The 16385-nt window shown below is 32.0% G+C and overlaps 1 protein-coding gene across 1 annotated transcript in view; it reads left to right on the forward strand.

Moving 5' to 3' along the window:
* The window catches only part of Galnt13 (polypeptide N-acetylgalactosaminyltransferase 13), a 224234-nt gene extending 209769 nt beyond the window's left edge, over window positions 1–14465 (forward strand). Inside the window, exons 9-10 of the mRNA XM_015478926.2 lie at window positions 212–346; window positions 11971–14465. Of these exons, the coding sequence (XP_015334412.1) occupies window positions 212–346; window positions 11971–12111 (276 nt within the window). The 3' untranslated portion in view covers window positions 12112–14465. The remainder of the gene's footprint in view (window positions 1–211; window positions 347–11970) is intronic.
* Window positions 14466–16385: the final 1920 nt, after the last annotated feature.

Consider the following 16385-nt stretch of genomic DNA (forward strand, 5'->3'; position numbering starts at 1 on the left):
ACCAAAATCCTATGAAAGAAATGGCATTGTCCCTATTTTGTAGTTGAGGAAAAAGATGGAGATGAACCAGCTTTCTCAAGCTCACATAACAGAAATCATTTGAAAACACAAATGTAACTGACGTAACATTTTCACATATGGGATCGTATTATGTTGTGACTTTTTATAAAGTAGATACTATTTTATTGGCTGAATTTTTTTTTATTTTCAGGTATTTTCTTATACAGCCGACAAAGAAATCCGAACTGATGACTTATGCTTGGATGTGTCCAGACTCAACGGACCTGTAATCATGCTAAAGTGCCACCACATGAGAGGAAATCAACTATGGGAATACGATGCTGAGGTAGAGTATTTTCCCTAACTCCTTAATTAATGCTTAAGGTCAGTTACATATTTTTAAAATGTTAATCCTACTCTTTTGTTTTTCTGCATTGGAAGAATTATATTCCAACCATTCATGCTCAGATGTGATGACATTAGGAGGGCATATCATATAAGTAGGCTTTAGTTAAACTGGTCCATTAATATGAAACATGAATAATCATTGTTATATGCTTAAAATATGTGATCTCCATGTAAATGTCCAATATAAATTAGGCCAGGGGCGAGCTATACTTATCTGAGAGGTACATATGAAGATGTTCGTATAGCACAATTTGACAATATGTTCTTATTTTCAATTTTTTTAATCTTGCACCATTGTAATCCCTGATATGTTTACTATTATAAAGAATATGGCAAAGAATTCTTTGCTATTTAACATAGAAAATGTTTCCCAGAATTTGATAAACCAGTTTGTCATATAATAAGCCAATATAGTGCACCTTTCTGGTAGAGAAGAAAATAGAGAAAAAACAAAATTATTGATGGGAATTTATAGCTAGGCAATGTGTAAAAATCAGTTCAGCCATCAGATGGAGCTAATAAAAAAGAAATATTTTCTTCAACATAAGGAAGCAGCCTCAGAAACAGATTCATCACTTTCATTTCCCTTTGCTTAGCAAAATGAATTTTTCATACGTGTCACATTTTCAACATTATTAATTGGTCACTGATGTATTTTAAAGAAGAACTGAACTTTATTTTACAAGATAAATAATATAGTAGAGATAAATGGGTCTCACAGATGCAGTGTTCCATATAAGCTTAAAATATTCTGCAATAAAAATATTTAAAAACCAATCTGTAGAGTTTTCAGTATTGTTGATATTTTAAACCAGGTCTTCTTTTGAAAACTTTCTGAGTGCCATTCTAATTTGCATGACTTTATGTTTCCTAAGATGAATATCAGGAAACTGACTGAATTTGTATAGGATTTAAAACTGGTTATATAGGATTAATTCTGGCCTGAAATTTATATAATGTTACTAGTCTCTTGGGACAAAAATTCTTCTGGGACATAATTAAGGACAAACATTCAGATTCCTTTCTGTGTTGTGGCAATGTGTTCTATTGATACTCTTTGCCTGTCAGTATCTTATTCACCTTCTTTGGTCACCATTCTTTTTATCTTCAACTATTATCTGTTATCACTGTTCTTTACATTAAAGCTAGAGAAGACTTTTTCCTCTACTAAAAAAGTATCTAAATCTAAACTCTTAAATCAGTGCACTACCTCTTCTATGAGGAGAAGGAAAGACACATGTACAGAAAAAGTAGAAATCCTAAAGTAACATTTATTTTTAAATAAAACATTTTATTGTTGATGCTTAGTTTCTTTCAAATGCCAGAAATTTGTTTGGCTTGTACCAAAAGTAAGAGACTATAGCATAAATTTATTCAGATAGGGGAATGATAATTAATTTTGATAAGATATAGCACAAATTTCAGAATACCACTTTTAGTCTTCAAACTTTTCTGTACCTCTTGAGTGAAATGACTTCTATACTTATAACTGAAGTTGCTTCATTTCTAAAGTAATTCCTGTTAGTAGTTAAGTGTAAACTTTTTTAAAGTGTATATATTCTGTCAGTAACAATGTTGTTGAATGCTAAGGAAGTTTACAAGACAAGTAAAAAATATGGCTTCATCTAAGATTAAAAAAAAAATGTTCTTTTTTTGAAAATTTACCCTTTTGGATGATTAGCAGTTATCTGTTGTAGTATTTCAGAGCACTGTAAAATTTCAAGCCACATTAACTTTGCTTTTAGAATATACACACACAAGCTTATAATATGCCATAAATGTTAAGAAATTTCATTTTAAATAAGTAATCTGATCACGTTACATACAAATAAGTGTCAGAATTTAATTTACTCTCCTATATGTTTATATACTTTGAAAATTATATTGTACAACTTGTCTAATGTCATCACTTTGCCAAATTTTTAGAAATAAGTAAATCATATTGTAGAGAATCACCTGAGAATAGAACAATGATAGGAATAATGCCCTGCCTTTTCAAAATTTCGAGTTTGAAATTTGATTTTATGTGTCAGAAGTCATTTAAAAAGAGTTAGTTTCCAACAAAATTGAAATAAAACATTTATTTTTTTATGGTTTCCTTTAATTTTAAGTTTCATGTTTAGAGTCCCTTTAGTCCACTTAACAGTCCCTATACTTGCTACCCAGAGGGTGGTTCTAGGATCAGTGGCATGCATCACCTGGGAACTTATTAGAAAAATAGAATGTGAGAACTGTGCTTGACACCCTAAGTCCAAATCTCTATTTTAACAATCTCCATTAAAGTTTGGTCTAGACAGTGCCAAATATCTATGAACTTTCCATGGTGTTTTATGTGCTGTTGGAAATTATTGCAAACTTAGGGGGGGGGGACCATGAATGCACTTTGGAAAATGCAAGGCTTCCAGGGGGTCTAAGGGAGAGAAAGGAAGCAAAGGGCGAGAGGTGCTGGGATGTGAATGAGTCATTGCTCTGTAGCTCTAGTCTTCAGAGTGGAAAATGGGTGAGAGCTGCTCACCGATTCTTCAGTTCTTTATCCTTTGCTAGCAAGGGCAAAATTATTATTCTTTGAGAAACCTCTGAGGTCATGCAGTTTCAAGGCAGAATAAAAATTGGTGGAGTTCACAGAATTACAGAGCTGAAACGTACCTTAAAGTTCTCTTCTTCCAACCTTTATCAGGAGAAAGCTAAAGCACAAAGATTACCCTGCTAGCAGCAGAGCTAGGATTTAGGTTCTAATAAAGTTTTCAAAGAAGCTAGTTATCAGTACAGTTTTGAATCTTACAGTGTGAACAGCTGAAATATTCCATCACCTTATCTCTCAGTCTTAGAAAGGAAAGTCATAAATAGGAGCAGAATTGTTGAAATATCCAGAGACAAATGGAAACAGTGTCATGAGCCCTGAAAACATGGAGTCTATCCAGCTGCTTCAGAATAGAGTTAACCGAGTGCTATATAATTTTATCTGTTTTCTTATACAATTGAATGGTCTTATAAGATTGAGCTTTTTATGCTCTGTGTTTATCATATTAATAAACTGGAGCATAGAATAAATATTGGCTAAGTTTGCACACTCAGATTTCTGGTATTTAATCTAGCAATTTTTCTACTGTACTACATTATTTCTCAAGGTAATTGAAAAACTATAAATAACTAGAGGCTCCCAATGGTGAAGATCTAATAAGCTAAATGTACAGTATTATAAATAAGATAATCATATGTTAACAGTTATTTGCAGTACCAAATTTTGTTCACATAAGATTTCTCCTTTTCTTAATAATAGGAAAGTTATTCTTCGATAAATATGGTCTATTTAGATAAACAGTCATGAAACTACTCTGACACTATGGTCTAATGCTTGCACACTTTAGTTACTCATATTCTGAATATAATTAATGTTCAGTTGCTTTCCTTTCAATTAAATGAAATAAGCTTGTGTTTATAATAAATGCATACTGTTGATTTACTCTGATTTGAAATATAGAATTTCTCACTTTCCTAACTCAACATTTCTCTTTTGTTGTTGTGTTTTTCTGGTATTTTGTGGTTCTGGAGATTCAAACCCAGGGCTTTACACATGCTGGGCAAATACTGTACCACTGAACTACATAGTCAGCCAATAACTAAATATTTCTTAAATAGCACAATTATAAACTTAACTTGCTGTCTGTCACTTTTTACCTGGTCTAATTTGCTTGATTTGGAGGCAACATGAGCATCATTAGCAGAGTTATGGAATATCCACCTGGTCTATAATCTCTTGAATAAATTACCAGTCAAACACTTCAGTGCCATGAAATGCATATTGACACAGAGTCAAACAAAAGAGAAAAACTAAATTGAATCTAACAGAGAAATATTTATTTATTAATGGTGCTGGGGACACTGAAGTGATTTTTAAAATTATTTTTATAAAAGTCTGTTGCTCATCCATTCTATTTTATTCAAATTTTCTTATAGGCTGTTGCACATCCTAAGTGTATTCCAATCTCCTTCAAATTTACATTTTCCTGCAGTATGTGCACTTAATCACATTTCTTTTTGAACATCTAGGCAGCTACATACAGTGTGAGAATCTAATTTTAGATCAGAACACTTGTGCTCAACAAACACTATGCAACAAAGAAAAAAAGGGAGCAAAATATGATGCTAAAAATAAGTCTTGTTTTTCATGTGACTGAGCAAGTTGACTGAGAAAATACTTGTTATGAATTCTATACCCATCTGTATGAAATGTTTCTCAGAGATGAAATATAAGGATTTTTTTCAGTAGGTAAATTATGTTAGATTAATATTTACTGAAATCACAGAAGCTTATATTTAGACTTTACTTACTACCCTCCTCTTTTATTTATCTTTATCAGAAAGCAGGTAAATGGGAATATAATTTCAAGGTAAGTAATCTATAAATACAATGTAGCCATATCCCTGTGTAGAATTCCTAATAAAAACAATGGCTTGGTTTACCTTTTGAAGGAGGTAACCATTAGACATTACCCCTTAGCTTTGATTTTGCATTAGAAACAACTAGTGAATAGAAGTTTCAATAGATAAGTGCTGCAGTTGTAGCTCCTCCTTGTTAATCATCTATGCTTGAGTTTTAGAATGCTTACATCCCATTCTACTGACTGCACAGACTGCTTTGTCAGGTGATCATAATTAATATTTGAATAACAACTTTACCACATAAATTGTAAAGAGTTGTTATTCTGTACTTGGTCAATAAGGGAAACCTAGCACCTATGTCATGAAATTAAATACCTAAAATAGTCCAAGTTTATTCTTAATCCATTTATCATTATATAAGATAGCAATTAATTTTATTGGTTTTATTTTAAACTTTTAGTATGCCAACTGAGACTTGTATGATTGGCTCTTAAATCAACTATGCAGTCAGTTGTATTTGTTTATTTAAATATTGTTTTATAACAGTGTTCTTTAATAAAGGTATGATCTAATTATGCAATATTATTTGTCATCAAAATTGTTTCCCTATCCTGATTCCAGCTGGTTCTAAGTATGAATTGTATCTTTGGAAGGGTAGATTTAGAGATACTTCATGATACCCCTTGTCTTAGATAAGGAAATATATTAATATGTTTAATAACAGAAATCATTTCTATGCACCTTAAAATAGTTTGATTTAAATTTATATGCCCAAGGAAATAATAATGTCTTGCATTTCAGAAAAGACCAATTAATTAATGTTATATATAAACAAAACACAATACTCACTTAGGGTTTGTTACTTCATTTTATAGTCAATATTTTAAATAAACCCAAATGAAAAGTATTTTGCAGTAAGCTGCATGTCAGCCTGTATGTCACATTGCCTTCAAAATTGAGTTAGCATGAAAACCTTTTAATGAGGCATTTGAAATAAAAGGCAAAGGACTGATATGCTTAACAAAGAGCATTTTAAAGAAAACAATTTGACACACAATATAAAATCATATAAGGTCATGAATGAACTGCATAGGAAGAATATAGATAGCCAATGGAAATTTTAAAAATAATAATTGAAATAGCTATCAAAATAATACATAAAAATTATATCATGAGTGTTATTTTGTCCATTTTTTTTATTCTATAATTATGGCAAACATTTATGTATTAAGAAAAACATAATACCAATGAAGATGCAGTAAAACTGACATGATACTGTAGCCTGGCATTTAGTAAGCCATAGCAGCTGCTGCTGTTCTTACTAAATTATTATCACAGGTAGTTTGGGTAAAGAATTGTACTAATTTGTATTAAAATATTCAGACCTTTTTAATTTCACTTCTAAAACTCTAATTTTCTCTAACTATTTTCTTTAAAATGCTCTTTGTTAATCATTTCTTTAGAAATTATTATAGATGTACACAAATATGTTCAAAAATGTTTGTCACAGCATTATTTGTACTAGTTCCAACTCAAAAAGAAACTCCCAAGACAAAAAAACAAGTTAATTTTAGCAAGTCTATCTCATAGATATTATTTCCTACTAGTTTTAAAGGATTATTTTAATGATAGAAAATATACCAACATAAACTGAAGAGAGATATATAATGATGACCTTAATTGTACAAATACACATAAATGTTAAAATTACTAGAAAACACAGAGAATATTAATAATTGTTGTCTATCCTGAACAGAATACCCAGAAATCATATTTTGCTTTTTTAAATATTTACTTTGTTGTAGTTGGGTACAATACTTTCAGTTTTTTATTTATTTTTATGTGGTGCTGAGGATCGAACCCAGTGCCCTGCACGTGCCAGGCAAGCACTTCACCGCTGAACCATGACCCCAACCCCATATTTGGTTTTAAGAATGTGTATTTTAAATAGTTTTATCTGTTTTTAAAAAAGAAAAGTTATTTTTATGGCAGTGAAATTTAGATTTTTAAATTTTCTCCATTTTGTGACTTTTTAGAACAACCTAAAATAAAAGTTTTTTCAAGTTTTTCATGACAATTCTTGTAATAAATATTTCTTAAGAAAATATTATAACTGTGTTTCTTATGATATTGTTATATTTTATTCATGCCATGAAGTCGCTTTTCCTGGCCTTAATATCCTAAGGAAAACAATTTTTGTTTTTGTTTTATGACACGAAAAACCCTGTAGTTCATTCTTTTTAGTGACACATGGAATTCACAATTCCTAACAGTAGGGTCTTTGATGTTAACATGACGTTTACCAAAAAAATAAAAGTTTATTGCAAGAAGATAAGTTATTTGGAGTAGGGGATGATTTAGCCTAGAAATTTTGAACAGTGTGTATGGGAAATTCAGGCCTGTTTTTTTAAAAAATAAACTAGTCTTCTTAACAAATAAAACTACATCATTAAAAGTATCATTTTTACAAATAATATATGGTGTATTATAATTGTATCTTTCCTATCTTTAGATATTTCTATAGTAAAATTACCTACCATTTTACTATAGAAGATAAATGCTTGAAACAGTGAATCCAATGATTGTGTCCATTTAGCTGCTCAAGAGATGTAGTTGATTCTGTATTTATGTTCCACACTGGCCTTTCATTCAGCATTTGAATCTATGCACTTACATAGTGTCTCGCATGGCTGGCACTGGGCTTGCGGATGCAAGTAGCCATGGTCTATGGACTTTCTGGAGTCTATGCTCCTGAAGAGAACATCTATAGAAAGCGTGAAACAGTCAAATCAATTAGTTAATGAAAAATTATATGTGGAGACCTTGATGAAGTTAAAAGCCAAAATATAGTTGATCGTTTTTCAAGTTTTGCTAACTTTACAGCTGACCTCTAATGAATGTGTCAATATATATGTGGAAACTTGAAAAACTTCAGGTTAGCCCCATGTTCCTCAAGCAGGAACAATTGAATACCATACTGTACAAACTAGAGCAAAGTCTCACAACTTAATTATTCCCCAGATCTTTTCCTATTCCCTACTAAAGTTTAAGTCAAAGGAATTAGAAGGCCAAGCACAGTAATTAATTGAAAATCCTCTGGACTCACAAACTACTTTGAATATACACTCACAAAATAACACTTTTGACCCTAAAAGGCATTTTATTCTTAGATTGTGAGAACATAATCTCTTTTATCCAAAATTCTCTTTCTCCAAAATGTTTCATCATTTGATCTCAAGCTCCTCTTCATAGTTCTGTTTTATCTCCATTCAATCCTGCTGAGTACCATTGACATTAAAGCCATCTAAAAGAATGTGGCTCACAGCTCCATGGATGCAATTATTGTGACATGTGTCTTCCATCCTTATCCAGTAGAAATTGTGTGTTGCCCAGGATGATTGATTTATTACTGCCTTTGTACTTGATTTTTGTCATTATTCATTATTTTCTTTGTCAAACAGACCCACACTCTTCTTCATATAACCACCCAGTCCTGTCTCTCACTAAGCAAAGTAGCTGATGGCTCTCAACATCCCACTGTGGAAGCATGTAATGATAGTGCTTGGCAAAAATGGCTACTAAGAAACTATACCAGAACAGAAGTTTTTAGGAATATTTTTGGGAATATTACTGATTACTTTCTCTAATCATTTTTAGTGATTCACGTGGCAGACTTTAGTATATTTGTTTAGTACTTTTGCTATGCTTGGTCATTGAAATCTGGAAACTTTTTAAAAATATGGTTTAAAAAAATTTTATGTATGGCATCTTTTTATGTCTTTTGCTTCTTAGCTTCTCATTAATTTGGAGACTGTATATATTAAGTAGTGTTTAGTATATCATTAACATATATATATATTTTCTATTTCAAATATATGTACATAAATATAACTAATAAAATATTTTATTAAATATCAACGTTTTCTTGGGCTAATTATAGCCATGAGTCTGTATCAGAGCTGATTAAAAAAAATCTAACATAGTTAAAATATCTAATAGCTGAAAAAAATGGAATGTTTAATTTGTATTGTTTATTTAATTTTGTTGATTTTTAATAGGTGCTTTTGTTGTTTGTAGATGTAGCACACTCCTTATAAAGTATATAGTTATTTTAATCTGAAATACTAAGAAAATGCACTATTAAAGACTAAATAAGATGTAATTTTCAATAACTTTATGAAAAAATTCTAAGCATTTATTTGTGGTGAAGTTATATAATTATAACAATAAAACTTTTTTAAAATAATATCTTTTATCTCTCCTTGTATGATTTATGACTGTCTTCTCAGTAAGGAATAAAATGAAGCATGTATTTAAAATCAGCAAACTGATGAGCAATTCTGGTAAACATTGCAAATAAGAACACATCTTAGTACTTGATTTTATTGGATTTATCACTCAGTAAATGTGATTTTATGTTGTTCAATGCCTTACTATGAGAATGCTTGGGAGGTTAGGGAGGTTTTTTGGTTCCCATGTACCAGCTAATGGATTTTAGTGCAAGACACAATGGACCTTGAATTGCTTGTAACATAGCTGTCAATGGAAGTATGGAAAGTGGATGGCAATAGGGGTATTTTTGGATTTGAATCATGTTTGAGATAAGGACATTCTGAATATAAGTCAGAAAAGTTTAGACCCTTTGCATAAAGACGACTTGCATGGAAGGCAATTTACATATATTATATTAGTGTGCTTTCATATTAACCATACCTGGTATGTGCAATGCCCAACAAGGGACATTTTAAAACTAAAATTTCACCTCCCATGTCTACTTATAGAGTTCTAGGGCAGAGACCACCACAGCTCGTTTCTCTTGTTAGGAAATCTTGTGGCAGTTCCCCCAGCACTTCTTACAGGCTTCTGGAAGACAGCTTCTGCGCAGGTGACAGCCCTGTGCAAGATTATGAGATCCACTCAGCCAGATGTTGAAACCATCCTGGCTTAATAGTCTTATCCTCACAGGAGTTATCTCCTGTTCCAGCTCTACAGGCAGTTCCAAGAACCCAATGGGACACTGGAAATTACAGGAGTCTACACTCAGAATACCCAAATTTATCTTCTTACATGAATTTAGTATTTTACCAATTTTTCAGTTGCAGAAGCAATTTATCAATCAGAGGTCATTTTTACCATAAACTGTGTTGCCTAGGAACATACAGTTAGCTGTTTTATCTTTATCAGGTTGCTAAAGGACCAGAGTTAGTTAGCTGACTCAAGGTCTATTTATTTTGAGCAGAAGAGGAAGGGGTATTTGTAAGCATTTATAAATCTAACCAAGTATTTTCTGACAAAAAAAAAAAAAATCTGGTTCCTTAGAATGATTTGGTGGCTTGCCCAAATATTCACAGCTAGTAAGTGACGGAAGAGGAATTCACACAAGTCTATCTGAGCCTAAAATGTCTGATTTTCTACTGCACTTCAGTAAAAAGGAGAAATTTTTGTTTGGTCTTTGTTATCTTAGCAGCAGTGTGTTTAGGCTATTAATAAATACCTTCAAAAGAAATATTCATGCATTTTTAGAAAGAACAATGCTTACTAGTATTTTTTTAAATTGTCATCATTTGTGTAATGTTTGATAATACTTAATTTGATCCTTCAAGAGAAAAGATCTCAGTTTATGCCAATTTAGCCTAAGGTATCTGATCTGATCATTGATCAAAGAATCCATCTGTCGTGTGGGATCAGCTTAGACTAAGATAATGACAGAGCTTTGTGGGATAGTTCAATGGGCAATAATGTATTAGATATAAGTACAGTTCATACTTTCTTAAAAAAAGGACCTAATAGAAGCATGAAATGGTAAGTGATTTTTTTTTGAAGGAGAATATATATACAAATGACCTCAGGTAAGTAACAAAATTGAAGGATTCTTTTTTGATGTTGACTAGAACTTTTTAGGGAAAAAAAAAATTGCTTTAGTTTCATTTGGATCTTTTTTAACTGGCTGGTGTTTGAATTTCTGGCACGATGAAAAGAATAAATCAACTATCTTCCTGCCTTTCTATCCTTGACAATTTCTTTTTTCTCCATTTTTGAGTATAAATAGTTTGATTCATGTATTAAAAAGCAACAACAAAGGTCTCAATCTTGAAATCTCCTTCACTTCTAGTAGTTTTGCTCTTTTAATTTCCTGCTTATTGTTTATTGGGCATCCTCCACCACAGCCAATTCTTTGTTCTGTCTTTCCTCACTACAGGGCAGCTCTGAGTGTTTTCAGTCCTAATCTAAATGAATAATAGGAAGGGAAGGAGGGGAAGGAAAGATTTTGTCAACCATTAATTTTGGTAATTTGCACAAAAAAAGGGGGAATCTGGGGTGCTATTTTAAAGATATACCCACAAATAACTTCATAAATTTTTCTGGTTGGGGAGTTTTTCATCTAATGTGGTTCTAGGCATTGCCTATGAAACTGAAGAAAACTATATATAATTAGTACATATAAAGCACATGGATTTAAAAAAGATATATCTGGAAATTTCAAAAATGTGATTTTCAATATAATTGAGAACACCTTTTAGAATTATGAAGAAAGTAAAAATAAACAAGCATAGCACTTTTAAAAATCTGATCATAATATCTCTGCTATTATTTGATATTCATATGTTCAAATTCTTAAAAATGTATATCAAAATATGGTGATCATACTATCAAGTAAGACAGATCATTTGTTGCCATGAATCACTATTTTAAAATAAATGTGTCAGATACTATGGTTTGTTTAATATTTTGAAATGGGAACATCACTAGCAGTTTTGTTCATTTGAGCCACAGCTGTGACATCTATTTGTATGTTTACCAAATAGTTACTGAATAACACATGCCTAAGAAAACTAAGCTTTTGTGAAAGCTTGTTAATTTTTGCAGCCGTCAACTATACTTAGAGCTCACAATGGGCTTTTTGCAAAGAAGCCTGAATTTTTGGCAACCCATGATAAATATTAGCCAATTGCTTTAACTATCTGCAAATAAAGGTGCATTAGACGAGAATAACTCCTTAACCATCAGAGTTGTATAATTAACTCAGAGACACCTATGTACAGTTCCTTCTACAAACATATCACAATGTAATACACTGAAAAAAATCATAAAGGATTGTTTAAAGAGCTTTTTTGATCTGATGTGCTAGTAAAGCTAAAGATGAAAGAGGCTGAGCTGATTATTGATTATCTTTTACAGAGACTCACGTTGAGACATGTTAACAGTAACCAATGTCTAGATGAACCTTCTGAAGAAGACAAAATGGTGCCTACCATGCAGGACTGTAGTGGAAGCAGATCCCAACAATGGCTGCTAAGAAACATGACCCTGGGGGCATGAAGACTATTTCCCCCAAGCCATCAAAGTGTCTATACTTTTGGTTTTCCATTATTTCAATGAGGGGAAAAATAATAACTGCTGAAATGAAAGTTTTAAAAATCCTTTTAGTATTCTAAAACATAGTTGTTTATAATTCATTTTTAGGAATGTTGGATTATTTCCCTACTAAAATTTGTATCTCATTGAAGAAGCACATAAAAAACATAAATAATAGCCAAGTGTTATTAAGCTATGGAACAACTTGAAAAACAAATTGTGTTTGTTTTAAAAAAATCTTACTGCCCTCATGTCACAAGGTTAATGGGAGGTTAATTTATTTTTTGCTGTCATAGTGATTGAGAGAGACATAATGTAAATGCCTTACAAAATATCTTCATTACGAAATATTATCAATTGCTTTATATATTCACTCTTTGTACTGGACCTTCATAGGAACATGTTGAATTTCTATGTCAACAAATATGATCACAAATTATTTCTGAGCATCGAATTCATTGTACAAAATATCAGGTTCCACATTTTGTACCAGGAAAAAAATTTAAATTGGATATTGAATTCATAGTCTTTACAAAAACATCACATTTAAACAAAAAAAGAAAGAAGAATTTGAAAATTCGCTTTAAATAGGAAATGCAAATTCAAATGAAACAAGCAGAAATTAGCCAGATATTGAGGAGAATGATGGAGGGAAATGGAAACAGTCCTTGGAAGAGACATGGCGGCTGGGTTGCAATCATTCCTAACACAGGCTGAAGACAAACAATTCCATGGCACAAGCTAAATCTGTAGCCATGTCCCTATCTCCACAAACAACATCCCCTTCCTCTTTAGAGTCTGTGGCTTATCACACTGTACAGAATTGTAGGACCAAGTTAGAGTTTTAGACTTAATCTTTAACTCTCTCACACTTAGAAATTTTAGTTTAATCACTATTATAGTTCTAATTTTTAACTTTAATAAAATGAATGCATTGCTATTAGAATTTCATTGTTATGCCATCATACTAACATTTTCATCACCAGGGGACTGAACTCTATACATTCATTAAACTTTTATTTTAATTAAACTGCTAGATATCAATTACTATAAATTATGACTCACATAATTAGAGAAGCTTTACATGTTCTTCATCTTAAAACAGTTTGTGTTCAAGATACATAAACAATAGGAAAAAAGGGGGAGAAACATCAATCAGTGAGATTCTTACTAATAAGTTACTGTATTTGACATTATTTTCAGTGCCCATAAATTTGCTTCACACAAGTGTTTTATTTGTGATAAATGTATTGAACAGCTCAAAATAATTGGGAGCTGGGAGTGGGGCAGAGGATGGCAGATATGTCTTCTGAAGCAGAAGATTCCAATTTTTTTGCCCTCATCTTTTCCATAAAAGCTCTTAAAAAAAACTATATTATGGTTGCATACAACTTCCCCCATGTACCTACAATCTTTTATAATGAAAATACAAACATTTTCTGAAGGTTAGTAAGTTCTTGAATGGTTTTCATAGGTAGCATTCCTTCTACTGTTGACTTTGTATTGGTTCAGTTCTAGAGAAGGAATGTCCAAGGTGGAGCATTTTAGATTTGCTCCTAAAAATGTAGACATCCACACTTGGAGGTCTTTGTAAATCTCTCAGTTTTCTAAAATTGTAAGAAAAAGTTTGAATGTCAGAGCATTTTTTTAAGGATAGACTCTGTAATTGACAACAAATTTAGAAAGGCAGATCTCACTGCCAGAGCCAGTGAACCACTCCCTTAAATTGATCATGGCCTCTCAAATCAGGCCCTACAACAATCCCATTTCCCATTTCTGACACTCCCCCCCACCCCCGCCATTTTCTACTTGTCCTGACTAAAATGCATTGTCCCTTAAAATTGAAAAGCTTAAAATAATTATTTTTCTTTTCTTTCTTCCTTTTTTTTTTTTGCCCGTCTTAATTATACATAATAGTGAGACTCACTATGTCACATTTGTACCTGTACATAATTGATCTAATTCCCCACTCCTGCCTCCTGAACTTGCTGTACTCTAGTGATCTCCCTGCTATTATTACTATTATTATTCTTTTAATTAGTGCATTATAATTGCATATATAAAACAGATTCATTGTGGTATATTCATACATGAACATATCATACTTTGATGGACGTCATTCCTCAGTACTTTCCCATTTTCCTCCCAGCCCCTTGATCTTTCTCTACTTTATTAATCTCCCTTCAGTTTCATGAGAAATCCTTTTTTAAAGTTTTATTTTTCTCTAGCTTCCACAAATAAAAAAAAAATTTGATGCTTGATTTTCTGAGTCTGGCTTATTTCACTTAGCATGAGGTTCTCCAGTTCCATCTATTTATCAGCAAATGACATAATTTCATTCTTCTTTTTTTTTAAATTCCATTTTTTTTTTACAGATGAGTAAAACTCCATTCTCTTTTTATATATACCACATTTTCTTTATTCATTCATCTGTTGACAGGGAGCTAGGATGATTCTATAACTTGGCTATTATTAATTGCATTACTATGAACATTGATATACACATATCACCATAGCATGCTGATTTTAGTCCTCTGGGTTAAATACAGAATAGTGGGATAGCTGGGTTACATGGTGGTTCCTAGTCATTCTGGAGGAATCTAGAGATTCTGGAGGAATCTCCAGACAGCTTTTCAAGGTGGTCATACTAATTTGCAGTCCCACCAACAATGTATAAATTCGCATTTTCCCCAAATCCTACCAGTACTGACTGATATTTGAGTTATTTATTATTGTCTTTCTAATTGGAGTGGGATGAAATTTCAGTGTAGCTGTGATACACATTTCCCTGATCACTAAAGATGGTTAAATTTTGTCACATATTTGTTGACTATTTGCATTTATTCTTCTGAGAAATGTCTATTTAGATCATTTGCACATTTACTGATTGAGATATTTGGTAGTGTTTTTTGTTTAAGTTTTAGGGGTTCTTTATATATTTTGAATATTAATACTGTGTCAGAGGAGTAACTGACAAATGTTCTTTTATATATCTCCCACATACTTTTTATTTGTTAATCAAAAGTTATATGTTGGATAGTTAATGATTAATGACAAATTTTTAAAACTACAATTACTTTATGTAAGCTGAATTTGAAGTATTTCAACAGCACTTTAAATGATTGAAAGCTTGTTATTGTCCTAGTGAAAACACAAGAAAACCTAAACCTGCATGAATTTTAAGCTAGGGAAGAATTTTCAAAGACTATTCAGATGGTTTGAACACATACCATGGTAGTGCCTAACAACAACAACAACAACAAAAGACATAAAATATTATAAAACATCCCAAACCAGAAAGCAATGAAAACATTCAATTTTTATTTCAAAAATATTTTCATATACTATAGAAAATTTAAAACATGAAAGCATTCCTTATTTCAATCCTCCCACTTCCATGGTCTTTCTCATCTGAGTTAATGCAACTCCAAACTTCTAGATGCTCCTGTCAAAAAATCTAAAATAACTTTTGACTTCTCTCTTTCTCATCTTTCCATTATCAAATTTATTTGATGCTACCTTTGAAATATCCAGGCATCAATGTTTTCCCACCATATCCACTGTGAGTCACTGACTTCATACTTTTTTTTTATTTGCAATGTACTTATAATTTGGTTCTGTCAAATATTCATGTGATTGTGTCACTTCCCTGCACCCAATCTTCCAATGATTTTTCATTTCTCCTCAGAGACCTTCAAGGTACTTCATGATGACAGCCCTCTCCATAGACCCTCAGGTTCCTTAGATACAAACTTTCTCTCTCTCTCTCTCTCTCTCTCTCTCTCTCTCTCTCTCTCTCACACACACACACACACACACACACACACACACACACATACACCTTACTGTATTTCTTATCTCTTCTCACTTTTTACTTTCTCTTCTAGGTTTCTAAAAGACTTTCTGCTTTAGTGTATTTTTCCCTCTACCTGACAAAGCTCTCTTTCTCACTTTCTTGAGATCTCTATTCAAAAATCACCTCATTAGTAAGATATACTGTTGTCCTCCTTCCCACCCTATCCCCTTTACCTCTGACAAGCTATAAGTTTAATTTTCTCTTCTATCTGCCCTTCCACCTCTCCCATCACACACTCTAGAATATGTTATTTGCCTTTTTATTTATTTTTTTTTGCTTGTTTTTTTTTTTCTGCCCTGAGAGATAGAGCCCAGGGCCTCAAGCATGCTGGGTAAGTGCTATTACTAAGCTATACCCCAGCCCAGTAAGTGCATTTTGAAGG

The sequence above is a fragment of the Marmota marmota genome, unplaced genomic scaffold (assembly GCF_001458135.2).
Source record: "Marmota marmota marmota unplaced genomic scaffold, marMar, whole genome shotgun sequence".
In the NCBI taxonomy this organism is placed as follows: domain Eukaryota; kingdom Metazoa; phylum Chordata; class Mammalia; order Rodentia; family Sciuridae; genus Marmota; species Marmota marmota.